This window comes from Ixodes scapularis, unplaced genomic scaffold, assembly GCF_016920785.2.
Source record: "Ixodes scapularis isolate PalLabHiFi unplaced genomic scaffold, ASM1692078v2 PGA_scaffold11__112_contigs__length_91849675, whole genome shotgun sequence".
Lineage (NCBI taxonomy): Eukaryota > Metazoa > Arthropoda > Arachnida > Ixodida > Ixodidae > Ixodes > Ixodes scapularis.
The window spans coordinates 54,408,026-54,435,699 of NW_024609837.1; the positions used below are offsets into that span (position 1 = coordinate 54,408,026).

The window sequence follows — 27,674 nt, forward strand, 5'->3', positions numbered from 1 at the left end:
TGCTCAGTCGAAACCGAAACTGAGTGGCCAACTAGTTCCCAGAGTGCACTGCGTGGTATTTCGCCGCGGTGAGGCGCGTCGGTTTTGGAACAAGTCCATTCAGTGAAGACGCCCGCTTCAACAGAGGCCTGCAAATCTATCGTGTCGTCTGCTACCAAAGCAAAGCGGAGTGCAGTATATCAGAAATGGCTTTCATCGTTGCAATACGACGCTGAGATGACAAGAACATCTTCATAATTAGATATCAAGAAGTTAGGTTGTTTAGAAAAAATTATTTACTCACTTATAAGTGAAACTCTAGCCTCGTGTGGAGCCTCCATGCATTAGCCCTTAGCAACATCCCTAGCAACGGTTTGTTTGGACCCAGACGCCATGTAGTGACGTCATAACTTACGGACTCAAATTCACGTTGGTTAAGGCTGTACATGGCCTCATTTTATCACTTCGTATGACGATTCTTTTAGAAGAAAAACGGTGGCGACATTTTTCGCGCCAAGACAGCCAAGACATATAAAATGGCTCCTTTTGGCCTGTGTTTCGGCTACTTTCACCAACCGCCCAACGGCAACACTGATCCGAGCCTCCAGCTGCTCCCAAAGCCGGTCGTGCTCCCGCCACCACCCGCTACAGCGAACGCCGACAGCTTGCGGTGCTTTCCAGCCTGTCTCCCCACGTCCTGCATGGCCAAGCTCCTGGAGATAATAATACTCCGCCGAGTGGACCTTGAGTCCACCGGCTACTTCCCCGTGGCAGGCTTTCGTAGACACCTCTGCACGGCGAACCCCATCATAGACTTGTGACAGAGCTCGAGTGCGCCGGGCTCGTTTTGCTGGACATTGGCCTTCGACGCGGTTCCTCACAACACCATCATCAGGGGGGCTATGTTGCGCTTTTTGCACTCCCAGGAGACTAGGGAGAGGGAAGTGACGTCAACGACACAGCAAACGCAGATTGGGTGTTGATTTCGTTTTCTTCTGTCAACATCCAATCTGCGTCTGCTGTGTCGTTGACGTCACTTCCCTCTTCCAAGTCTCCTGGGAGTGCAAAAAGCGCAACATAGCACCCCAAGGCTGCCAGGCAGGCGGGCCTCGCGGGAAGAACCCTCTCAACTCCATCGAGGACTACCTGCGGGGCCGCACCCTCATGGTCCGCGTTGGGGACGTGCTCAGCTCACCGAGACCGGTGACCAAGGGGGGGCCGCAGGGCGGGCCGCAGGGCGGGCTTATTAGCCCGCTCCTCTTTAAGCTTGCGATGGTGTCGGTCGTGGCAGCCATCGACCACGACCAACCTTCCCATCCATCGAGGTGTCTATGCTGACGACGTCGCTCTGTGGGCTTCGAGCCACAGGGGAAGACTCCACACACGGGGGAGGGCGCTCCAGAAGGTCATTGACAATGTTGCTTATGCCGCTTCCCTTGCTGGACTAAAGCTCTCAAGCAAGAAGTCTGTGTCCCTCAACCAAAAGCCAAGACATGTCGAGGAGCCGTGGCAGCTGACCCTGTACGGGCATGAGGTTGAGACCACTCTGACGTTGACGTACCTGCGACTTGTCATCGACCAGGCGGTCTCCTGGAGGCCAGCCGTGACCACCTCCACTGCCTCTGGTGTGTCGCAGACTCCCACTGGGGCACTTCCACTGCCATGATGCTGCAGCTGTACTCAGAATATTTCACTCATATCCCCTCTCCCCCAAAGATAGTTAGCACGACTCTCATCGGAGTGAGTCTACAGGACTATTTCTTCTTTTCCAAATACCTTCTCTCTCTCTCTCTGTTCTTTCGGTGATTTCGATAGTGCTTCCTTGCTCTGGCTGTTCCTCACGCTTGATCTTCGTTTGCCATGTTCACTTCTACATCTGCGAGGAATCATGTTGGTTTGAGCGTCTCCAACTGTTGAGAAGGCAGTCATCGTCATCGCAGACGCATCCCGCAAGGTTCGCCTCGGTCTTCTTCCGAACAGTTCCGTACTGTTGCTACAGCAACTAGTGGCGCACACGGCGCCCAGGCATACAAATGAATGCTGGTATGAAGACAAACTACCATACTTACTATCGTACTGCGTCTGTCTTCAAGCTGATATTTGGTTCAAATAATACCTTGTGGATGTGTGTCGGCCCTATATGGAGTGTTGGCCGGCGGCCTTTGTGCGCCTAACCATCCAGGTGAGAAAGCGAGTCGGTAGTGCAAAGCCATACTCCGCTGCGGATGCGGAGAATAGAACCATTGCCGCTTGTCGTGGGGCGCTCCAGAGCCAAGTGATCGCATCCATCTTCGGGCGCGACTGGCCGAAGATAGTGAGTGCCGCCGAACCCCCTGAACAGCTAAAGAGAAAGAATCAGGGTGCCTTGAGATTCCCACAGGGCATAGAGCGTCGATGGATGACTGCTGCTTGTGTCATCATCAAGGTTCAGCGTCATCGGCTGGTAAATACAACATTCCCTAACAAAAACCTTTATTGTGACAAAATACAATTTATTATAGAAAATATTGATGCTTGGATTAGCAGCATAGATATCACTACAGAATTTTTCCAGCCCTTCGAAAATTCGGGCAATCTTGATTCAAACTCGCAAATAAGTTATGATTTATTCTGCGCTGTGAAGTTACACCGAACACTTCAACATAAACTGCACTTTCACATGCACGTCATGTTCTTTTGTGTCTAATGTATTGTCTCATAGTTTAGTTGTTTACGTGTTCAGTACAACTTCACAGTGCAGTGTACCTCATAATGTAAAACCAACTAGCCCAAAGCCAAGCATTGTTAGTCTTCACAAATTAAAAAAACAAACAAAAACCATTGATCCTTGAATTTTGTGGGAATTGCCACCACGAGGGGTCCGGACATGAGCGAGAATGCGCAGCCATAGGGGTCGCCCTTTTCGGAAGTTTATTGAGGAACGGAAAATAGAGGGCTCTGAGCGGAGGTGCTCTCACGCACTTCCCCATCTGTCCCAGTCGCTCTACGTAGGGGCTGAAGTTTTGCTGCCGAAGTGTACTAATTCATCTGAAGAAGAGTTAAGCTCTTTCTTTTCCAGCGTTGACCCAAGGAACGTGGTCATGGTACACGCAGCGCCATGATGGACTTCCCCAAGCCAGACACCTGCCGCAGCCGTCCAAGTGTGTGGTGCCAGTGTCCGAGTTAGGCATCTCACACCGTAGTAATGTGTGCGACTTGTAAATATTTCTGAAAGATGAGTCACACTCGCTTTCCATTTGTCAAAATTATTAGTTGAAATTTAATTACATTCGCTTAACTAACACTTATCTTGTATTTGCCCTGGTAGTTGAGGTAAAAAAAAAGTTTTATTTAGTGTTTGCCTCAGAGCCTGGGGTCAAGGGTGTATTAAATCATCCAACCCACATTTTAAGCATTAGAAGTGGTCATATACACAAAATTTTGCTGTATTAGTGCTCTTGTCATTCTTGTTCAGGGTGTCTATAGTCGATGGTTAAGAGTGAAGTGGGCGCTTCCCAAACCTCTTTCCACTTTAGCAGAGCTGGAGAGAACGCGACATCCCCTCTAGCATTTGCTCTGCCAGAGTGGGAAGAGGTGGGAGGAGCTTCCGCTTTCACCAAAACCCTGGATAACGGAAAGTTGTTGGGGGATTTTAGAGTCTGAAAAAGTTGGATTTTCCGCTCCAATCAGCATCGGCCGGGGAAATTAAGCTTTCCTTTCTCCGAGCAACTACAGACGACGCATGTGTGGTGCGACACTCGTTGCTTGCGACTCAGCTGGCGTGCCAACACAAATTTCTGCTCGGAAACTAGGGTTTTGGCTGAACCCAAGTCGCATCCTCTTGAAATGTGCGCACCAAGACCAACTTGTCTCCTGGCGCTCGCACTAATATGTTTGCCCAGTAATTTATTTAGAACGGAAATTTTTGTTCACCGAGAAATCTAGAAGAATTCTCTGGGAAGGCAATAGGATCTTGTGCTTGGCCACTGCCCTGCTTCCCATCAGATATGCCTGTGTTTTCTGCATAAAAACTGCACTTGAAATGTGTCGTGTCCCCTTCAGGCCCGTTCACACTCTTGCGACCTCTTAAAACTGGGTTCCTTAAAACCTCTTATAACGAGAGGACACACTAGCGCCATCTATTGGGTAGCAGTGTAAACTTGCGGTCCGGCATATTTTTTATTTCTCTCGCGCATTATCCTTTCTTTCCTGGCTCGAAAAACTTGTGTCAACGTTGTAAACGAGCCTTTCTTCTAGGTATTAGGCACATTTTACCTCGGAAATACTGCAAAACCTTCACTCTTGTGAAATGCAGTTCCAGGGTCACCGCATAGATAGCGCCAGCGTGCCAGTGTGTTCTCTCGTCCCAAGAAATTTTAAGAGGTTTTAACAAGTCTCGTCTCTCTCGGTCGTACGAGTGTGAACGGGCATTTAGGAGCTGGTCAGGAAAGTTTTATGAATAGTCGGGGAAAACCCGGAAATGTCAGGGAATTTGGAAACCTAATTTTGGTAGACACCTTGTTGTTGCTGTGCATATTTTTCTTCAATGTACTCAACATTCCAGTTTTGTTTCGCATTGTGTTAGCCTATGGTGCCCATTTGAATTTCTGTCATGTGTTGTTTTATCCCCAGCAATCTTCCGCTTACTTTCGCAATCAAGCTGCTGTCTCGTCTACTCACCCGCCCCTTGCAAGTCGTTTCTCTGGACACCCAAGAAAGATTGGGTGAATGGCACGTGGCTGCCTTAAAAAAAGTCCTTCCCACCAACCACAAGTTTTTGCAGTGGCCCTCTTTACTCCCTCGCAACAGCATTCATTCAACGTGGGTGTCACCCGGACTGCTGCATCGATCCCCATTGTTTATCCCTGCAAGTGGTTAACACCCCATTCACCACAATCCTAGGAACAAAATATGTGTTGATGCAGTTGTAGTATCACAGTGTTGCTCTTGTCTAGTGCTTGAAACTACCAAGACCTGAAAGGTTCTGCTTCGGTCACACAGTAGCATGTGTTTTCTCGAGTGATGCACGACTTTGTGTTGACTTTTTTTTTTACAGTATCATTTTGAAGAAGATCCAAGCATTGGACTGGTTTACCGCAGACTGTGACGGTGCCCTACAGCAATTTGTGCAATACTAGATTCCATAGCTTCTCTGGTGGTAAAAAAACGGGCTATAATGATGCGTGCAGTGCTGTCAGTCAAAGATAGACTGAAGCAGACTGGAGCTTTGCATTAGTGCGAGAGTATGTTAATCTATTGGCATTTTTTTCAAGTGTGATCATTTTTGTGTTGGAAATGCTGCTTTGCTTTTTCAGTCCTTGTTTGTCGACCTCATTCACTTGTTCCTCATTTCCAGAATGAATTATTGCCGATATTCTGACGTGCCTCTGCCACTGTGTCCTGAAAGTCGGTGCACCATAGAATCATTTCGGTGTGCTAGCTTAACACTTCCCGTGCACTAGGTCAGCAAACAGACTGGGAATCTGAGAATGTGAAGTTTGAGCATTCCTCTAAATAGAGGTAAAATGTGGAATACAGTGGAACCTCGTTGACATGTTTTTCAGGGGAGGGGGAAAAAAATGTATCATCCGGGAGAACATAAGGAACAATAACGCCCTTTGGGGAGCGCTAGGGATGATGCAGAAAGCAAATGTCACTAGACAATTTTTGTAAAATATTGCGGAATACTTGGAATTTCCACTTGCCGTTTCGAGCGACTGATCCATGGGTGAGCGACGGAGTTCTAGGCCTGCGTAGCGGCGTTTGCCGATGTCCCCGTGCACTAGCGCACACCACCTATAGGTTTATTCACACAATGCATCTTGTCGGCGAATCTTGTGTCGCAAAACTAGGTTTCGGTAAACAGATGCCCCATATGAATGCGACAAAAAAAGTGGGGGATCCGGACAAACTGGTCCCAGACAAAATGGTCCCAAAGGCAAACCCGGACAAAATGGTCCCAAGCAAATCTGGAGACATAGTTTGCTTGTTCTTCGGTGGCTAGTCGACTGTTTGCACTTGCTGCAGATGGGACTGAGAAAAAAATGTTTTGCTGAATACTTAAATGTGAAACGCTAACCATTTTACAATTTACATATTTAGTGCAAAACATTGCATGCCAGTAGCTGAGCCAAGAAGGGAAAAGTATACTATAGCAATAATATGGAAGTACACATCGCGACACTGTTAGCGCGAACACGACATCGGCGGATTTTCAAATTTTACTCCTAAATAGTATTAGCGAGCACGAAATTTTATCGCCTACATTATAGAACTAAATGAGCTCTTTCCGTAGCAATAATAACTTGGATGACATCCTTTAGTTTCAAAGAGAAAAACTGGAAAAACCGGCGATCGCTTGTTCGCGCTAACAGTGTCGCGCTCTGTACTTATATCACAATGTGTCTAATATCTGATATATTCAATATGAGAAGAAACATGTTCCGTAACACGCCATCTTCCAAAACATATTTGAGGTTTGTGTTTACACAGTGTAAAGTCAGTCTGCCTTTGAGGAGCGGCAACACTGGCTTACCCTGCAGGCGAGAAGTTTTCCCGGTGCAGTGCGCAATACACGCCTGCACGCATGCAATCACAAATATATAGTATGTGCATGATGATGTCCGAATCCATCATGTACATACGTTTTCTTGCAGCGTCATTGCACTAATTCGAAATTATGAAAAATACTGTCGGATTTCGTTAAATTTTCTTCCTGTAACTATACTGTTTTTTTCTCTAAAGTCACAGTGCAGCTGACGCTACAATCTGATGGGACCAATCAAGCAGTGCTGAAAACAAAATGCACTAATGGCATTTGTCCGACTTTTTTTGTGCATGTTATTACCAACCAGTCCAATCAATTGCAAAGTGCATCACGACCTTGCACTTTTAGTGTGCGCGTGAGTATTTCTGTAGCGACTTCCAAGCTCGAGCTTTGTACACTGCTCAGGCTTATGCGAAGAGGGGCCATAAAGCCAAGTGAGTGATAATAAAACTTATTCAGCTTTTGGGCTTTAGTTATTTTCTTAAATGTATTAAAAAAAACTTAAATACATTAAGAAATGTATACATTACATGTGTGTCGAGTACAGCTTCAGAAGAGCAGTTCACTAAACTTTCAAAAAGCACCCAAAGTGTCAACAAATCGCTTGAGGCTATTTTGTCCAGGTATGCGCTTGGGACCATTCTGTCCAGGACCATTTTGACCTGAACCATTTCCTCTGGGACCATTTTGTCCGGGACCATTTTGTCCAGGACCAGGTTGTGCACGCTTTTCGCTTCTGGAGCGTTATTTTGCTGAAACCTCACCAAGGCCTGTCAATCACACGAAGGAAAAACTCGCACGCTGCTAATGGCTGCTCGACATCACTATTACCTCTAACCTTCAAGTTTGAGCAAACCTCTGGAGGGGCCCGATTTTTGGCCGATCCCGTATCCAAGCCAAAAGCGGCCAAGGCCGACGAGAAAATAAACATCACAGTAAGCTACAGGCGAAGAAGCTGTGCATACCAATGATACGGGCAGTATGGGTCGAGTTGCTGTGCAGATTCTTCCAGTTGCGATGAGTGCAAGCACTGAATATAAACATGATGATGTGTATGACTGATTTTTAGCGGTGCATGAATGTCCGAAATACTTCGAGATCATCCGCCTATTTTTTTACTTATTAATTAAATTACAAATAGCGCTAGGACGAGGACAGACGAAGAAGTGGACAGGACAGGCGCTAACTCACAACTGACGGTTTTATATACAACGTTAAAGAAGAAGGTGAAGGAAGTGTCTGGAGTTGAAAAAAGAAGAAAAAAATTTGTCTTTTTCTAACCGGGCGCTCTAAGAAGATTGTTAGACTAGGAAGATTAAAACACAGCAGACCAAAACGAAATTAATAAAAATTAAACAAAGGTAATGATTTTGAACTCTATACGATACTATTCTGAAAGGCCCTTAGAAAATAACCCCGGACCGTGGGAGACAAATCGAGAATAAAAATATTGGATAAAAATTAATAGAAAAAAGGTGATCGTCCAAAGGCCGCCGATCAGTGCCTCGTACAGCTTATTTACCTTTTTACATCCAACAGGCACCACAGCCAAAGCTATAACGGCGCGAGCGCATAGACCCACCCGGTGCACCACCTCACGCGCTCACGTGCAAGCGTGATTATGTATAGTGGTTCAAGTACTGAACCTCTTTGTCCGTCAACGCCAAAGATGATGCAGAGACGCATTTTTCTCCATTGGCTTGTATGGTCTGTGCTTCATAGATTTCCCTGTTCCTCTTTTCTTTAAAACGTCCGATCACTTTTGTGTTTGAAAGCAAAGGTGTGCAGGAGCAATCTCGCACATGCATGGCTAAATGTCCAGAAGGTGTAGACTGCAGGGTCAGGGCATGTTCTCTCAGTCGTGTGTTTATGCAACGTCCAGTCTGTCCTATATACACTTTCCCACATGTGAAAGGGATTTCATACACCACTCCGCTGTTGCAGTCGACATACTGGTGCTTGTGGTTTATGTTGCATTCATGATGTTGTTGCTTGACATTGTTGATTTTTGGGCACATTCGTTTTAATTTATCCGGTTCGGATAAAATAAACGTTTTACGTTCAAGATCTTTCCCCGGTTTGGCAAGCCTAGTAAACTGAGTGAGCTGAATCTGACAATGAAGTTTATCGAGTGGTATTGATAAAGCAGGCTCTCTCTTCACACTGTGCATACAAAAATATAAATAAAAATGTAAGGCGTTTACAAATCTTGCGAAATTAGAGTGCAGCTCTTGAGGATGAGAAGAGGAGGGTATGCCCCTCCTCTGCTCCTCCTTTCCTCTCATCCTTCTCTGTACCCTCCCCTCCTCCCAGTTTCCTCGCTAAATTTAGCTGGAAAATTGACACTATGGGACTTCAACACAAATTCAGCTTCCTCGCTAAATTTAGCGGGTAAAATGACGTGTCTGTGTCGCGTCACCCATGAAAAAAAATCAGTTTCTCCGCTATATGTAGCGGGAAAATTGACATTGCGTGTCCTGAACACCAATTCAGTTTTCCGCTAAATATAGTGGGGCAGTTATGCCAACAACGACGCTGCTTTTGCGAAAACTGGCGCCCAAGAGCTGCGCTCTAAAATTGTTGCCAGACTAAACGTTCTTCAAGTGAATCCGACACCAAAAACTTGTTTTGCCTGTAAACAACAGTACTACTTTTTTCTTTTTTTTGAACAAGCAATACAAAAATTGCACATTGTTGTCTTTTGTGCATTGGCTGGTTTAAAAGAAGCTGCAGGAACTGTTCCTGACTGACACATTGCAGGTTCCGGTAGTCCTCTGGGTCCATGTCGAGAAGCTTCTGTCAAAGCTTGTCTAGCACGCCACAACCTTTCCTGTACATCCATCCAGCTTTCATCCGGCAAAAGGCCCAACAAGGTTAAGCAAGATCTTTTCGTCCCTGTGGTGTACTCAAGTGTTATGTGCAAGTGCGCGGGAGGACATCAGCAAATGCCCCTCCGCAAGCCCAGGACTCCATCACTTCTAGACCGAACAAACCTCTCGCGGTGTTCGTTCTCGCTTGGTATGTAACCGCAGCACGCCACAAGTGTTTTTCGTCATAATGCAATAGCGCCGCACCCGCAGTGACAAATGCCGCATTTGGTCTTGGGCGACTGTGAGCTGTTGGCGTCTCGCAGCACTGTGCAATCTCAAAGTGGTTTGATCAATCCTCGCTGTCGTCCACTCATCTCCGTGTGAATGCGCTTGGGAGGCAGACGATCCGCGGGCGTGTCTTTACGTGATCAATCCGTTTGCTGATCGGTTCGTCGTGTAGATCGGCCGGTGCCGTCGACGCTATGTCGGCGGCTTTTTGGACATATGAACCTGGAAAGCAAAGGCACTAAGCAGAAAATTACTACATGTGTAGGTGGTATTCACTGGATGCCATATTTGAGGCCACTGCTCACAGCGCATGCTCGGGAGAAGTTGTCCGTCAGCTTTCCAGCAACCACAAGAGAAGGAAAAACTCTTCTCACTGGGGCTCTCCTTTGTGTGTCCAAGACTTCCATAGGCGTCGCTATTCTCCTTCTAGAAGATTAATCCATCGCTCAAAATTCTTACAAATGCAGCTTTCCTCTCTCTCTTTCGTGGAGGTGCAAAAGCAGCAGAGAGCTCAGCTATGGCTGCCAATGAATACACATATATTTCTATGGAAGCTCCACGGGATTGGCACTTCTGGACGTAAAGGCTGGGAAAATGTAGAAACTAAGAATGTATCGAGGTTCCACTGTACCTAGTTTCCCAAGTGCCTACCACATTTTCTTTATATAAAATGCCTCATGGTTCGTTCTTTACACGTTTCTCACCTGGATTACGGATGCACTCATTTTACTTTAAAAAACAAGTATGTTGATGTGTATGTGCAACCAGTCTAGATCAAAATATTTTCCACAATATCTGTACAGCTCTCGCATGCCATCTGTATTAACATCTTTTTGTATGCAGCCGAGATAGTCTAAGGTTGGTATCCCTGAGAAACCATTAGAAGTTGGGCAAAATATGAGCTCAATCAACCTTTTCTAATGTTTTTATGCCAACAGTTCCGGTCCAGACAACCCGGCAGGGCCATTGGGACACCGTCAACCTCGGAAACAGCAACAGTGAGCCTTGTCTCCTGAACATTGGGTTGGATGGGCAGCGACCCCAGGGTCAGCCACAAGGAGAGGACAGACACAAGTGCCGTTTCTGCCCTTACTCTATCATCTATATAGCTCATGTCGCCAGGCACGAAAGGACGCACACGGGGGAGAAGCCCTTTGGCTGTCCCATTTGCCACAAAGCATTTTCCCAGGGTGCCAACTTGCGCGTTCACGTGAGGACCCACACGGGCGACAAACGGTTCCGATGCGACATCTGTCAGAAGGCGTTTGTACTAAGATGTACCTTGGCGCGTCACAGAATGATTCATACCGGGGAAAGACCCTACCAGTGCAGCGTGTGTGGGAGAGCGTTTGCACGCAGTGGCACCCTCTCGGATCACGAAAAAATTCATAGACGTATGCAGCTGTAACATTGCGAGGTCCGTCAGAAAACATTAGCATGGGGGAGTGATGAAAAGTACTATGAAAGAGTAGAAGAAATACAGTAAACCCTCGTTAACTGAAAGTCATTGAAACTTGAAAAAAATTTGAGATAAGCGGAGTTTCGAAATAAGCAAAGTACCGAATTTTCATTGTACTACATTGTGCAAATTAAGCCCTTCCAACAAATTGTGCAAATTGACTTGACTCAGGCAGAGGAGCCGGGGGAGAAGAAAACAATCGGAACAAAATTGTTAAGAACCGACACTCGCAAAATGAAACAGCAAAACCAGAAAGCAAGCTTGCAAAAAAAAAGAAAACCGAAAGAATCCTCAAAAAACACAATGAAAGGGAAAAAGAAGGTTGAGCGTGAGGAAGGAAGGGGGAAGTAAGACAACAAACGTCCTATCCTTGAGGCGTGCGCTGCTTCACAGTGTTGCCGCACTCATGACATGACTTTTTTTCTTTTTTGCTAAACAATTTTAACAAAATTAACATTGCACGCCCGTGCAATGATGCACGATGTTTTGTGTGTTTGTTTTCGGATTACTGTTTCTTCCTCAACCAATGTTTAGGTCACCAGTTAATTTTTTGCTGGGCCCTGCCTTGTCTTTTTTTATAAGTTGTCAAGATTGAGATATCCGGGTGGGTTGGTCCTAAAAACTTCCGAGATAAGCACCGAGTAAATGCATTGTGGCTATCGGAGTTTTTTCCATAACAAGGAAATCTTTCGGCTTAATCGGTATTTTGATATAGCCGAGTCGAGTTAACGAGGGATTACTGCATACCGTATTTACTTGCTTAATGAATGCACTTTTTTTCCCAAAAAACTGACACGTATTTGGGGGGTGCGTTTATTACGCGGGGTAAACTTTTTGCATTTACACCGCGTATAAATGTCATATTAGGTGCCAATATCACACGGCAAGGTACTGTAACACGTCTCCACTGATGAAGGTGCACTCATAGCTGGCCGGGCCACGTCACAGTAACCATGCTTTATAAATTGCCGAACAGTTTTATGGAGCTTTTGGCGTGCCTTTTGCCAAAGGAAAAGCGCTCTATGAAGCTCACTCAGTTCAGAGAGCAATGCGACTGTTCTTAGGCCTAACCACTTTCACAATTTCTGTCCGAAAGCGGACCCAGAATGCGTGTTTGTTGACATCATCTTGCGAAATCAATGGTATGTGAATTATTGTGTAAAAATGGACAATTTTGTTTAATGCTTACTTCCTACCTAACTAGGACTTCTATCAGTAGTATCCACTTAGTTTTGTGTAAGGTCAATACTTTCGATTTGTTAAATTTATGCTGGACTGTGTACTCGTGCACAAGCACGCAAGTGTTTTTGTGAGACTGATTAAAACGTATGAAGGCTTTATTTGTGAATAAACTTATTAAAAAGAGTGTCGTAAAATGAACTGTACCACATGTCAGAAATATAATTGGCTGTTTGAGGGAACTGCACAAATCAATCTCTTGGTGCATCATGCTCGGGTTTGCCACAGAGGTGCCCGATGGTGGAGGACCTTGTGTATTGAAATTGCACTGAAGAAACAAGAAGTTGAAATCCCTACCTAGGGTCTTTCTACTAATGAAAGGCGTTTGACTGGTGCAATAGCCAACAAATGGCATCACGCAAGATTGCAGGCAGCCACAACCGGCACCTTGTTCAACCTCTGCGATAGCAGACGTTCCGAGCCAGATGCGATCCACTTTTTTTTGAGGCAATACTCTTATTCTTGTCAATAAAACACTAAAAAAGAATGATGCCGAAAATCGCTGCTGTCGTTACGCCGAGTCTCGACGAATTGCGTTAGCATTTAGTGCAAGGGTTTTGATTCGGCGAAGGATGGGAATTGCAACCTCGCAATGGTCCGCATACTGTCATCCACCGGAGCGAAAAAGCACGGCGGGACCCACGAAACCGGTCCAGTGCAAAGCAAAGACTGCTGCATGCACCAGGCCAATAAATGCTAACACATTTAAAAAAAAAATAAATGCAAAACGAGGAAAACAGATTGTATGTCCTGTTGGTGTGTTGTCGTGATCCGTCAGCTGGCATTGGAGACTAAAAAAACCTGTATGGTTGGACTTGCTCTCGTCTCTTATGCCTCTCCAATAGTGCTGGCCAACTCTTAGGAGAGTCAGGAGAACCTCAAGGACAGAGAGTCCCCTGCCCTGAACGGCAACTTGGGTGGGGGCGGCCACAGTTGCACTAGGATATGCGGCCGCTTCTCTCCTTTCAATTGATGCCCGGCACGAAAGGACAAACTGGAAAGAAGCCCTTTAAATGTCTGCCGGGGAGCGTTTTCCCGGAAGGACCACTTGCAGAATTGTGTAAAGCCATTGAAAAGTGAGGCTTGTCCGAAGGCACGAGCTTTTGGCTTGCTTCGTTACAGAAGGATTCATACATAGTGTTCATTCGGAGAAAAAACCGTACCGGTGCAGCGTGCGTCGGACGCTGCACCGGTACGGTTTCACCCTGTTGATATGGGATTCACAAACACAAGCTGCTATGAAAGCTGCTAGAATAATGTTAACGCGGGAAAGCCATGTAAAGGGCTATCCAGAGGGGTAAAAAACATCTGTCCCCCAATTCTTGTGGAGAACGCTTGTCTGGGAGACTTCTTTAGTTTCACTGTGACCCTCGCTGCATGACTGATGCTCTTTTAGCCAAGAACTGCAGCAGGAGAAGCAACTCCATAGGCGAGTTTCATCAGTTTTGTACAGTTTTTGTTGCAGTTGCCACCCCATGAATATCTGCAGTGCCTCTGTTCTGGTGCTATTTTTTTTTTAAATTGATTGGCCCTTTGCACAATTTGGTAGGTTCCGACTTCAAAATATTTTTTTTTTTTACTTGGGGATGTCAACATTCTTGTCAGGTAGATACCTTAAATCCTACCCTTAGAGTTTTAAAAGTTCTATTTCTATAAAAGCAATCGCTGAAAATGCCAATATTGCCTCATTTTTTATGTATTACCAATCTCTTTTCCCACTGTTTCAGTCTGGCTTTGTTATTTAGTGGTTGGTTTAGTGGACTGCAATAAATTCTTCCTGTAGTTTTAATTACTACTAGATAAGAATTCGTCAAACACCAATCAACATCATCAAGCACATTGTATTCAGCTTCCTCACACTTGTCAGTAATTGACAATGGTAGTATACTGCAAACTATTCATTTTTTGCAGTGTCAAGTTTCATGAATATTAGGAATTAAATACTATCGTAAGGAACCTTACCAGGCAAGTGTATTCTCACATTTTACACAATGACTTCTCATTTCAAAATATTCCAACAAAAAGCATGCTGGCGATTTCGCAAATTATTAGGCCCACAGATGCATCCTTGTTCACATCATCGTGGTATTGCACAATTTTGTTGAAGCCTAGTTATACAAAGAAAAGCTCGAGTAAAAATGCTTCCAGAAACGGTTGTTCAAGTGGTACTGTCTCAAATGGTACTGTCGAGACTGGTTATAACGAAGTCGACGGGAATCGGAAACCACTTCGCTATATCCGCTATTTCGTTATAATAGACTTTGTTATAACAAGTCTCGACAGTATGTCCTAAACTTTTTTCCGAGTCGGTAGATTTTGCGCTATTTGGGCGCCAACAGACCAAAGCTGGCGAAGCGGAAACGTTTGAAATCGGATAGTCAGCGAGACCAATGCGACTTAGGCAACACTGCTTGAGCTCAAGTTAATGCCAGGTTGGGCTAGCCCAAGTGGACTACTTATTTTTGGAGTGGGTGGAAAAATCTGGTGGTTCGGCTATTCCATACCAGGGTGTTAAACCAGGACCGAAACGAGCCAAAAACCGGAACCGTTATTTTTAGCCAAACTGGAACTGAACCAAACCGAAATCTTTGCCGCCATCTTGGGACTGAACCGGAAAAAAAATACAACGGTAACCAGTTAGGAACGGTTCACGGTATTTTTTTATCACAAAATTAACATTTGGGAATACAAAACTGGCAGCTCTATTTTTATGCTAATTGTCGTATATAGAATAGAGTGATCTCGGCAGCCAGTTGGGCTGCGCCACCGCTGCCGGAATGCATCGAGGGAACTTGCCTTTCTGCACTAGCGACAACCTCGCAGATGTGCAGAGCTCCTTAAAAGCCCCAAGCCCGCCACGTTTTGCGGGCGACTTTGTGTCATCTGGTAAGTGGAACGGGACCCGGTAAGGGTTCGGCTGAACTTTTCTGGGGTCTGTGAGGGTATACATTGCCACCGCATAGCCGCATCACAAGCACTACACAGAAACCACCAGCCCCAGTTGCCTGGCCCTTCCTACGGCACGTGTTCCCTACCGACAGGCAAGCTTTAGGCAATCGCTTTTCAGACATCATGGCCACTGGTCCTTGGCTTCATCAATGTCATTGTACCCACTGCTCTCGTTGCGTTGGTCGGCACTCACGCACATGAGGCAGCTCCGCCGGCTCCGCAATGTGCTGCGGCCCTTGGCTCCAATTGAGATTGTAATGCGTCGACGCCTCCAAATGGCAAAGCTCAAAACAACGACACGGTTGTCTTTGCACGACATGACGCCAAGGCTGCGCCAGATCTCCCGAGATGCATCACTCTCTTCGATGACTCATCTGGAAGCTCTCGCCAGACTCCCGGCATTTAGGATGACAAATATAGCTATCCGTTTAAAATACTACCATGCGATTATTATTTGCAGGTTTAACTGACCCTCCGACTTATTTTTCGATGTTTTGTGTATATTTTAAGTTTTGATTCAGTATTCCTTCAAGATTTATGCCCGTTACTTCAAGAATGTAATGAATTACACATACAAATTATTCAGCCTTCAATGTGATGAATTACAGATATTAATTACAGCGTACAAATATTCAAATGCTTTACTCGTTATACAAGTTACTTTCACATTCTATTGCTCGGGTACTTAACGAAATAAATAAAACGTAAATCTGTAATACTCCTTTCAATGTTTCCAAACTACCACCAGTTTATTGTGCAATTTCTATACCTGTTTTCACCTCAAGAAAAAGCAAGTTTTGTGCATTGTTCATACGCACTGCAAAGTAGTTCCTACGAGATTTGGTTGTCGGAGGAAAAAGCCATGCTTTTGGCATTTGGAGCACATAAGTCTTGATAAGATAACATATATCTAATCTAAAATTCACCTACATAGCATATCTTAGTTATCAACATGGGTAATTTCGTAACGCTCTGCAAGGAGCCAAACTTCTTTCACTACAATTCTTGAGAATAAACAGTGAAAGTGATACAGTATATTTGATCTCATTAGTGGGTAGCAACATTAAAAATGCCATAAAAGCTCTGCCTCGTGCACGCATGTTGCCTTCTCTCGTGCTTTGATTATGTGCTTGCGAGACTCCGTACTATTACCCGAGGCAGAAAGCCACGAGCTCAGGTTTGGGCACAGCTTTGGTTGTGTTGGCACTTGCACATACGCTAACATTTTCGGATGCCGCACCTTCGTTCCCACGACATTCCCCAGACCGGTGGCAATCAGTTCGTTACACGACATTTCATTCACAGTTTGTTTCATCGAGAGGTGCTCGCACTGCTTTAATCGATGCATCTTTCGACATTTTGTCAAACGCGTTTCTCCGTGTACGCTGCTTTGGACGCTGGCATGCCGGTGGTAGCCTAGCTTGCCAAACACTCGGCAGTTCCAAGGAGGCTTGCCATAATCTCGATTGCGAGTTAATAATCGATTTTCCCCGAGCGAGTGCGCAGGCACTATGGCACAGTACGAAACTTCAAAACACAAGGAGACTGCTCAAAAATAGGTGCACAAATGCAACTTCGAATGAAGTCGGATTAAAAGGTGCTCTGCACAAAGATGGCTGGTCCCACAGAGAAACAAAATCGTTAGAAAACATTTCAGAGTCAGTTCAGAGGAACAAAATAGTACACCATCATCTGCCACAGTGAGGTGAATTTGTGAAGTAGAAACAAATTAATTCTACGTCACTTTCCTCGCACGCACGGGGCACACTACCCAAGAGCAGTTGATCGCGCTCCAGCCCGACCGTTATCTACAGAAAAACAAACAGGTGACGAACCTCTACTTGCTCCGAAGTCGACAAAAAACTACTTATTGAGATCATTTATCCCGCCTTCGTAGAGCCACCCCCGTCCCAATATATCCATGAGCTTGAGGAAAAAAAATTATCAGGATGGCGACTCATCATCATAGTGACAAAGGAGGCAGTTGGGTTCCCTTCAGCCCGTTGGGGGGTTGTTGTTTAAAACAAGGAACTTTCACAACAGCATTTATCCTGCTTTCAAAAAATTAAAGCATTTAAATTCTTGAAAAGAAAAAAAAAAAGAAGGCTTTCATCCCAGCAGGGGATTCTGAATGAGTCCGTTGTGGCCGTCTAGCTCGAGGTGCTCGTAGACATAGCTGCGGTTGGAGCGGCACTCGTCCCCGCACTTGGCCGACCCGCACTTGGGGCAGGGGAAGTGGCAGCCGGGGCAGCCCACCATCAGGCAGTCGCAGGAGTCGCTGTTCGACCCAATGTGCAGGCCACGCGAAGTGTAGTGCCGCGAGCCCCGACCGCCCCTGCGCAGAGGGACCCTCCGATCGTACAAAACGCCTTCTCTGCGGAGCTTTTGTACCGCCGTCGTAGACCGACGGCGTCTGCAAGCCGACTCGCGGCCAGTCGCGGTCAAGGGCTCTGCCTTTGTTCACGGCCCCCGACCTCCCGAAAAAGACGGAGGGGACCAGGCAACAGCTACAGGAAGAGCCGCGCCGTTTTGCATGGTTAGTGTCCTCGCCGAGAACGTGCACGCGCACCGAAACGGCAACGTTTCTCGAGAAACGTGCACGTTTTTCCCGAAACATACTTCCCCGTGGGGCATAAATGCGGCATGGACGTACGGGGTGTTCTGGAAAGTTCTTTACGAGTTTGCATGGGTGTAGGAAATTTATGGCCAAGTTAGGGCTGGTTCTCACGTTTGCGTTTGAGCGGGATCAACTGCGACGCAACCGCTTACGAGAAAACATCAGTGTGTCTAGATATGAGGGCTTCCAACTGCTCCGTCGGGGTCGCACGTTTTACGGTCGCATTTGCGACGCGAGGTACGAGGAAAAGGCATCATCGTCTGCAAGCGTCTCCACCTTTTGCTCATCCTCCCCACTCAATGTCTTGTTTGCCAAACTTCAACACGCCTAATTTGCGGAGGTGCTGTATGCCATTAAATTGCGAATTCTCTCTATGGTTTCAGTTGCTCCCTCTCACCAATCTCTCCGGCACGGAGTAGAGAGCCTAAATCAAAGAGAGGGTCCACCTCATACTGTGGGGAGCATTTGCAATTTAATGGTGGATGCCTCCCACGGAAATAAGTCTCAGGAGCATGTGCGCTGCGCTTTCGTGTGGCGATGCATTTGCAGACGGTCGGCGCTTTCGGAATTATTCTTGCAGACACAACCCATCCATCGCATGACCCCAATCCTGCGGTTGGAAACTCTCCGCAACTCTCTACCGTCCAGAAAACACACTGGCGCCATCCATCGCGTAGCCCCGCCACGTTTCCGGTCTGCATAGAACTGGCTTTCGCGACGTTTCATTGAATCGACGCGCTGCCGACGAGAAATAGTCTTATAATGTCGTCGGAAGTATTTTCAGGTGAAAGAACGATCGTGTTTTGGGGCTACCGAACAGACGGCGGTCTCGTCGTAAGCGGTCACGGGCGATTGCAACGTGGCCGACCACGCTCGAATGCAAACGTGAGAGCCGGGCCTTGTGCAGGGCTAGGGACACTAAATGAGCTACGCTTAGACTATCGTCACTCCATTCCTAGACTGTCACGGGTGCCACCATTTCCTTGCCCCATGCAGAGTGGACGCAATTGGCGACAGTTGCAAGCTGGCCCGGGTGTCGTTACTTTCCAGCACGAAACGAGCTACTGCCGAGGGAGCGATGCTGCCATACTTTACATTTCATGCCATCTGATCCATTTGTAGATATATTTTGAATGCTAGCTACAATTATAACTCGAGCAATAAATCTCCAAATAATTATTTGCAGCACACGAGTACAGGACCTAGCTTCCCTCCACACGTACGAAGAGAACCGTTATCGTTTCCTGATAACGCTTTCCAGTGAGTCATGCGGAGACCCCACCAAAAAATATGCGGCACAAAGTCCAAGACTGAGTGCCGCATTTCATGCGAGCAAGTGATGACAAAGTATGCATTCAACGAAAAAAAAAAGTGGTGAAAATATTAATCAGCTTTCCAGGGCCTGTGCTCCCCACCAGGGTGTAGGCACCTTCGGTGCTTCATTATGACAGATAACTAAAGTGCTCCACATGGCTTTAGGCTTTTTAAGCACCTGGGGAGGCACACAGGAGGAAGCTCTTCAGTTTAGTCGATAGGAGGTGGCTCGACATTAGGAAGGAACAAACAAAAATGGCTCCAAGAAAGCTGTTCCACATCTAGAGTTTGAAAGCAAAATATCCCCGCTTTAGTGGCCCAGTGTGAAGCCACAGATGACAATCATCCAGCCTGAAACAAACAAACAATTAAGGATAGCCCAGGTTTATAACAATCTTGACAAATTTGTTAAGGTTTTTGTGTTCATGCAAAAACCTTTACTGGAATCGAACAGGTTTTCTGTTATTACTGATGATGAAGCTATTTTGAAACCCCAGTTAGTGCTACATTCGGTTTGGCTAGCCTCGAGGTTTAGTACACAGTGCACTTGCAGATAGCCAACAAAAGATAGCAGGTGGTCATGATTCATGACCAGCTGTCAAATGTAAGAGAACTCAAAAAATTGATGCGAATAAAAGACCCGTAATTTTTTAGGAACGAAAATGTAAAAAATTTAGAGGATGAAGGGCATTATGAAATTTACACGAATTAAGATGTTACACATTTTATATTATTAAACAACGTTATGAAATTTTATATAAATAGAAATTTTACATAAAACTTGATGAAGAACATTATGAAGAAAGAGATCAAATTTATGCGGATGAAATATTTTCTTTGATTTTATACAAAAGAAGATGTTATAACATTTATATGAAGGACATTATGAAATTTGAGATAGATGGAGAAGTTCTACAAATAAAAGGAACTGTCATGCTTAATGAACTTTCAAAAAGGCAACCTGATCCTTTAGCTGACTGTGGAGTCAGGGAGAAGGGGCCACACCGCCATTTTGGCTCCAACCCTTGAGGTACTCTTTTGAGAGCGAAGTACTTGAAAAAGGGAAAAAAACACACACACATACACACTCAAACCAATTATGCACACTGTAGTATGGCACCATTACACAGTACGTACAGTAAAATCCCTTCAAAACCATTAAAAAACCACAAAGTAGTAGCTCACACAGAGCAGTCACACTGATGACAAAAACTAACAAACATTTTCACACCCCATCAAATTTTGAAACAGAACTCAGTAAACACCCAACTAAAAACAAGTTTGCTGGGTTATAACTACGGTTCTGAGTTTCCGGATAAATGTGATCAAATCCGAAAAATGCCTGCCAGTAAAAATATGGCAAATTCAGATTTATATGCATATACAGGGTATCACAAAAGAAAATTTACACTGTCTTCTTTACCGCAAAAATAAACTAGGCATCGCTGAACACTCATTTTCCGCCCAAAGGTAGCGCTAGAGGTCACAACCAGATGCCAAAGTTTCAGCCCGATCCGATAACTTAGTCAAAAGTTATCAGTGATTTTCTGAATATTTCAATGGGAAAATGGCGGCCAACAGAGCTTTCAAACACATGGGGCTCTATGGCACCAGAAACCGAAAACGGGCAAAAATGGGCTCTATTTTCCCATTGAAATTTTCAGGAAATCACTCATAACTTTTGATTAAGTTATCGGATCGGGCTGAAACTTTGGCATCTGGTTGTGACCTCTAGCTCTACCTTTGGGCAGAGAATGAGCGTTCGGCGATGCCTAGTTTATTTTTGCGGTAAAAAAGACAGTGCAAATTTTCTTTTGTGACACCCTGTATATATTAAAAAAAAATGAAAGCCGTTTACAAATCCCTGTAACGCCGAATTAGAGCGCAGTTCTTGAGGAGGAGTGGGAAGGGTACTGAGGGGGGGTCACGTGACCTTGGGAAGAGGGGGGTCACGTGACCTCGGAGTGGTCACGTGGTCACTCCGAGGTCATGTGACCTCTAGGGGGGAGGGTCACATGACCTCGGGGGTCACGTGACTTGGGGAGTCACGTGACTTGGGGAGTCACGTGACTTGAGGAGTCACGTGACTTGGGGAGTCACGTGACTTGGGGAGTCACGTGACCTTGGGGATCACGTGACCCTGGAGGAGGGGTCACGTGACTTTGGGGGGGTCACGTGACCTCGGGGGGGGGGGGGGGGGGGGGGTCATGTGACCTCTAGGGGGGAGGGTCACATGACCTCGGGGGGTCACGTGACTTGGGGAATCACGTGACTTGGGGAGTCGCTTGACTTTGGGTGTCACATGACCTTGGGGATCACGTGACCCTGGGGGAGGGGTCACGTGACTTTGGGGAGGTCACGTGACCTCGGGGGGGGGGGGGGGGGGGGTCATGTGACCTTGGGTGTCAGGTGACCTTGGGTGTCACGTGACCTTGGGGGTCACGTGACCTTGGGGTGACCTTGGTTACGCTGACGGCGACGGCGCTCAAGCCGGGAACGAACCCCTAAGAGCTGCGCTCTAAAAAAAAAAAACACTCAACGTTTTTTTTTTAATCTCCACAGTAGTTCTGGATTTCTAATTCTAAATTATCCGATTAAGGAAGGAGTTTCCTTAATCGAATAACCTTGAAGGCCATTGTCACCCCTGCCCACATTCGTATACATTTGTACTACATTTTCAAATGTGGCAGATATAGCTCGATAATTATCAAAGCGGGACTGATCAGAAGAGTTTATCTACAGTCACGGACAAAGCGAGAGCCTGAAGCACGCGCTTTGAGCCTTACGACGGCCCTTCTCGGGCTTTTGGGAGTCGCAAACCACCTGACCCACTTGGAGGCAATTCCGAGATCCCTGAGGCAATCTGCATCGGAGGTCTCGAGCAATGCCATAGGGCCTTTTTTGTTTTTTGTTAGAGTGTTCTTTTCATTTGCCTCGGACCCACAGGAACGCTATATAGTGCACTGTGGCGTCAAGTGCCTGCGCTCCAGGTTCATGAGATGGCCTCACGCTGGAGGCGGGGCAACGACTTCTGCCGTCAGCGATGGGAGACCAAGGGTGCTTGGCAAAGCAGGCTTAAGAAAGACGGGCCGAGGCCAAGGCTACCTCTCGGAGGCGTACACTTGCCCGCAGACGGCGTGGCGGCGGCGCTGGCGACACCGCCACAGTGCCAGACTCTGCGCCAGGCGCTGTCCGTTCTGCTGCGCCGGAAGAGTGCAGTCCAGACGGTCCACCGGGCGCACCCCGGTAGGCTGTCCGGCCAGGCTGCGGCAAAAGGGCAAATGCCGGTAGCGTTTACCCACCGACGCATTGAGCAGATATATTCCGTAGGCAGAGATGGGCAAAATACATGCAAATATGTATCGAAATACAAATACAGAATACTTTGTCAAAAATGTATTTAATTACAAATCTAATTACATTTCCAAAAAAGCATTTAAGTACAAGATAAAATACAACCAAATGTATTTGGTCTCCTCCAAATATTTTTCCAAATACATTCCTCAAAATTTGCATCAGCGACTTCAGGGCACCTGCAACGGGTTTCTGGGTATCTCATTTTAATTTTGCATATCACACTCGGGAGTTAGTGCGCGAGGCTCTAGTAACGTAATAGAAATATTATCACAAAAAAATGTAATCAGCTTGGACATAATAGGTGAAAAAAGTACAGAGCTTCAAGCAGCTTTTTTTGTAGACTACATTTTGGTATAGACCAACAAAGAACCGAGACAACCAAGACGCGCAGCACTAGCTAGAGAATTTTTTATTGTCACAACGCAGACGCGCAGCACTAGCTAGAGAATTTTTTATTGTCACAACTCACACCAGTTACGACAATCTGGACGACCTGCACATTTAGAATGTTCCAGGCAAAAATATGGATGGAAATCAAACTGGAAAGCATCACAAGTTGTCACAGTCTGCCTGTGAACGTCGATTTCGTCACTATTCTTGCCCTGGACTGGCACCGTAATCACAAAGTCCCTAAACGCTTGTGTTTGATTGAGAGACACTGCATTCGGTGCAGAGCGTAGTTTTCATCCTGCTCTGGACAGTGACAATAAATTTGAGGGATGTATTTCCGCCCACAAAATTGTATTTAATTACAATTGTATTTGAAATACTCACGTTTTAGTATTTAAATATGCACGTCAAATACATTACCCAATTTGTAATTAAATACAAATGCAAAATACACAAAGTATTTGAAATACGTATTTCAAAAACTTGTATTTGAAATACGTATTTCAAATACTTGTGTAGGCAATAAAAACTTCCTCGCCGCGTCCCGCAAGTGAAATGCAGCCGAGGCGCATGCCACTGCGCATAGACTGGTGTTTTCCCGCTAATTTATTGAGAGATTTTCCCGCTACATTTAGGAGCAAAATGTCTCCACCAAACATCGTGGTTTCACACGAGGTCAGATACCACGACGACCATACACAATCTGCAATAAAAAAATAGAAAAAAAATCATCTTGTTTTTCTATTTTCAATATTGAATGTGTGCCTTCAATGACCGACGACTGGACGACTGATTGTCTTTGGTGGTTGTGTCTAAACCTTACAAAAGGTTGTACACGAGCAGTTGTGCAATTTTTTCCGTGCATTTTCCCTGGTAGTTTGAGCATTTTTCCCCTCTAATCTGTTAAGCAAATTATATGCGTTTTCAAAACAATTATAATTATTTAATTATTTCGGACACAATTTGAACGCCATCTATACTTGATACCCAGGGGTCATACGATTTCAGGATAATTGAGTCCTTCAATACAAACGTGAGACTTCGGCTAAAGTTTGATACAGGCTACAAAAATGCCGCTGCAACTGCCCTTAAAAAAGAAAAAAATTAAAAAAAAGAAATGTACAGTGTTTAGACAGGACAGAGTTTTCAGTGTAAAGTTTTTCACAAAAAAAACAAATATTTATGTTGTTAGACACAATTTAGCGAACAGGGGGGTGGCAGTCCTGCTCTAGGCCCCGCCCGGTGCTTAGCTATAGCCAACTAAGCACGTTTTCTCTACTTCGTTGGTTGGAGAGATAATTGACGTACAAAATGTTTGTTGTAAAACTGTTTCTCCGTGCCGTAATAGTATTTCTATTGACAATAATTTTTAGGCTTGAAAAACAAAGAACCTAGATGGTCATTACTGTTTTCAAAAATATCTCCACATTGCCTTTCCACGGCAGTTTAAAATGATAACAAACATCGCTGCAGGCATTTGCGGCACGCTAACGAGCTTAGTTCGTTCAGCTCGTTTATTTTTACCAGCGAGAGTCAGTCTACGTTCACCAAGGTGTTTAGAGGAAGATATCGCAAGTATGCGCCTTCAGAAGCGCTGTGCTCGTTTTCGTAGCAGGACTACCCTAAGCCTAACGTCCCACATCAACTGTGTTGCTCAACCTGGCTCAACTTGTTCGTTTGTGCGTGTTGATGCTGGATACAAATTTTGGCTTCCGTAAAAACGGCCCCACTGCTCTCAATTGTGCAACCGTCATGACGGCGACCATGGTTTCAATAGCGAAAAGATACCTACGCAGGTGAGAATTTGCGAGCCATTTGGCTGGAGGCAATCGGTCGTTTGGCTCGAATCAGGTTTGTCCAGGTATGTTCCAGTCATTTCGCTTCAAAAGGCGAATATAATTCTCAAGTTGTGCAGTGGACTTTGCCTTCGAAAGTGAATATTTTTAGGTTTCATTTTATTTGTGCATCACGATGTACACTCACCTTGCTCGTGGATGCCATGCAAAAAAATAACAAAGTAAAGCTGAAAAGTGAATATTTATTTTGTCGATTTTTTTAGACCTCTCGGTTGTTTATGGCCCCACATCAACAGACGCTGGCAGACGCTCGCATTGAACCGTGGCTCGTGCATGATCGAACGCAAGAACGCCGCTTTCATGGTCACGTCTTGCGAACGTTGCAGAAGTTATTAGAGGGGGGCAAAATAGCAGACGGAGAAAGGCGAAAACGAACGCAGACATGCAGCTTCGAGTCCTACGGGAATTGCAGACGACGATAGAAGGTGGTGGAATAGCAGACGATGCTGGAGGCTACTGTGCATCTGCTAGCACGGCTAGCAGGTGGTGTAGAGAGAGACACTAGGTTTGTTAGTGTGTTCGGCCGAGCAGCCAAGCCAATCCAGCAGTAACCGGCGAGGCTCAGAGCGGGCCATGACCGCCACCTAAACTGTGCAACAATGTAAATAGTGAGCAAAATGTTTCTCCTCATCAAAGAAATTAGCAAAAAATAATGTATCTTTTATGCTCTTTAAATTTTTATTTTTTTAATTTTAGTGTTTTCATAGCTTTTTCCGGATTACGGGAAAAGCAGTAATTTTCGAAGGATACGTGCAACTGCTTGTATTTTCCTAATTTGCGTACGCAGAAATATGACACATCAAAATCTGGCCAATTAGTTGTTCTTTCAAAAGAAACAGGTTGGCATAATGTGAAAAAAAAAAAAAAAAAAAGATTCTGAAACATAATTTTTGGAAAATACAATGTATGTGCAGAAGGCCATACATTGTGCGGCCCTCCGAACGTTTCTGTAGGAGTTTCGGAAGCGCCAAAACTTGTACACCTATGCCGGAATAAACGACTGATAAAAAAAATTCAGAATATATAAAATGTGCCCCACACCCAGTGTACTCTAATTGACATTGTCTTTTTTCGGTTTGTCGGAGAGTTAGCCTCCGTAACACGTGTGCTTTTCAAGTAAGGAATGCTTATAGTGGTGAAATACAGATAGTTCAGCTCACAACCCCAGCAGAATGATTTTTTTGTTTTCTATGTTGGTTTTGTCAGTCTTGATGGCAGTTCCTTCACATTTAGCATTCTTTTCCGCCTTGCTGGGAACATAAAAGTGCATGCCGGCTCAAGACAGCATTGAAAATTATAATGAACCTTAGCAACAGCCATCTGTTGAGTGATGCCTATAACATCATTTAAAGTGTCCCCAGAGCTCTTGATGTCTAAGAAATATGCCACAATACAGATGAATTATGTCAACAATGCCATCTTTGTTATGAAGACTGATGCAAGCACTCAGCCATGTTGGACAAGTGCAGCCACCTCTCCCAGGACTACTTTTGACAGCAGACCAGCTTGTGTTCATGCTCAGACCTACGCTGAAACCGAAACTACAACTCTTCGGCTATCCACAAGATTGTAGAACATAGGTAATTCTCAGCAATAAATTTAATTTTTTGACGGTGCTTAGAAATCATTGTTTATCTGTGACCTAAGGCTTATGGACACGGTCAAGAAAGAAGAGTTAATTTGGCAAACATGAGTCGCTTAAAAAAAATTTTGTGCACACCACATTTTTGTTATGCCTGTAGCTGATCACTGTATGCAAGCACTGGTCATTCTTTATTGACCTCTAACAATAAAACCTAGAAATAAGCTTTTTCCGTTTCTTTTAATCCAAAACCGTGCTTTTGCGAGGGAAAAGAAGCTAGGCAATAGACCTTTTGCAAAGTGTGCAGCAACCCAAGTCTAGAAACCCAAGCTACAATAACCCTGGTTTATGCGGACGACTGCAAGCGGAGGAAAGCAGCCGGAAAACTGCTCCAGCCTCTCGCCATCTTCAGTGTCACGGGAGGGGGTCAAAGAAGAGCGTACTAAACTTTGGGATTTTTGCAAAAGGTCTATCGAGGGTACGGCTTTGCAGTGCCTCTACTTCACGGCACTACTTGCGGCACTGAATTTGGATGGCGATTGGGGTATTGAAGTCATTGGAGAAAAAAAGAAAAGGAATGAAAATGATATTATTTTGGAGATTGTTACACATGAAAATTTGAGCAGTTGATTCAGCTATGGATGGCTCATTCAGAAGGGGTTCAAAACTCCACCACACTTCCTGGTTGCAAGACTCCCAGCGGTGTCGACTAGGCCCCCTTGGCCCCCTTGTCTACGCCCAATGCCACACATGGTCGCGTACAAAACTCTCCCGTAACATTATGAAAAAGTTTTGTGACCAGTGGCGCATTCAAGGACTCTGTCCATGTAAAGGCTGCTACATCCACTTTAAAAACAAAGTACCAAAACTTTCGGGACTTCTTTTAACTTTCCTATCTGTTTCACTTTTTTTTAGAACATGGATCAGCAGTGCCTGCATTGACAAAATTTACTAGGGTGGAAAGCGCCAAAATTTCCAGACCTAAGGACCGCAACCTTGGACCGGAAGCTTTCTGGACAGACAGTGGGGGCTCACCTGGTTGGCCGGTTGGCTGCGGCTAGGGCTTCGGCTGCGGCCGACAGCCACGTCTGCTTGCGCCTGCGCCAGTTCTCCTTCATGGCGGCAGAGCGCCGGCTGCTGCTGCTGCTGCTGCCAGAGGGCGCTGCCACCACTCCCTCTTTGGCGCCCTCAGTGTCCGACCGGCGCTTGGCCTCCGCAAACAACTCTGCCTGCAGGAACTTGGGGAAGGAGTGCAGCACTGCGGCCGTGCACTCCCCGGGCACGTCGCGGCTGCATGCAAAAGGTTTG

General features: G+C 45.6%; 2 protein-coding genes across 3 annotated transcripts in view; one reads left to right on the top strand and one right to left on the bottom strand.

The window, feature by feature from the left end:
- Positions 1-1,216: 1,216 nt before the first annotated feature.
- LOC121835024 (zinc finger protein 2-like) lies at positions 1,217-12,710 on the top strand. Its single transcript, XM_042288912.1, has 3 exons — positions 1,217-2,422; positions 9,266-9,523; positions 10,542-12,710. Exons 1-3 carry the CDS (start codon positions 2,374-2,376, stop codon positions 11,009-11,011), a joined length of 777 nt encoding a protein of 258 aa, XP_042144846.1. The 5' UTR covers positions 1,217-2,373; the 3' UTR covers positions 11,012-12,710.
- Positions 12,711-17,282: 4,572 nt separating this feature from the next.
- Positions 17,283-27,674, bottom strand: part of LOC8034064 — a 103,371-nt gene continuing 92,979 nt past the window's right edge. The window contains exons 12-15 of one of the 2 annotated variants that reach the window (XM_042288913.1): positions 27,402-27,656; positions 22,287-22,445; positions 20,143-20,233; positions 17,502-17,585 (exon numbers count right to left, since the gene is read on the bottom strand). In XM_042288913.1, the coding sequence (XP_042144847.1) occupies positions 20,167-20,233; positions 22,287-22,445; positions 27,402-27,656 (481 nt within the window). In that variant the 3' untranslated portion in view covers positions 17,502-17,585; positions 20,143-20,166. Of the gene's footprint in view, positions 17,586-20,142; positions 20,234-22,286; positions 22,446-27,401; positions 27,657-27,674 lie in introns of both variants that reach the window. The other variant, XM_040499133.1, reaches the window with a different exon arrangement.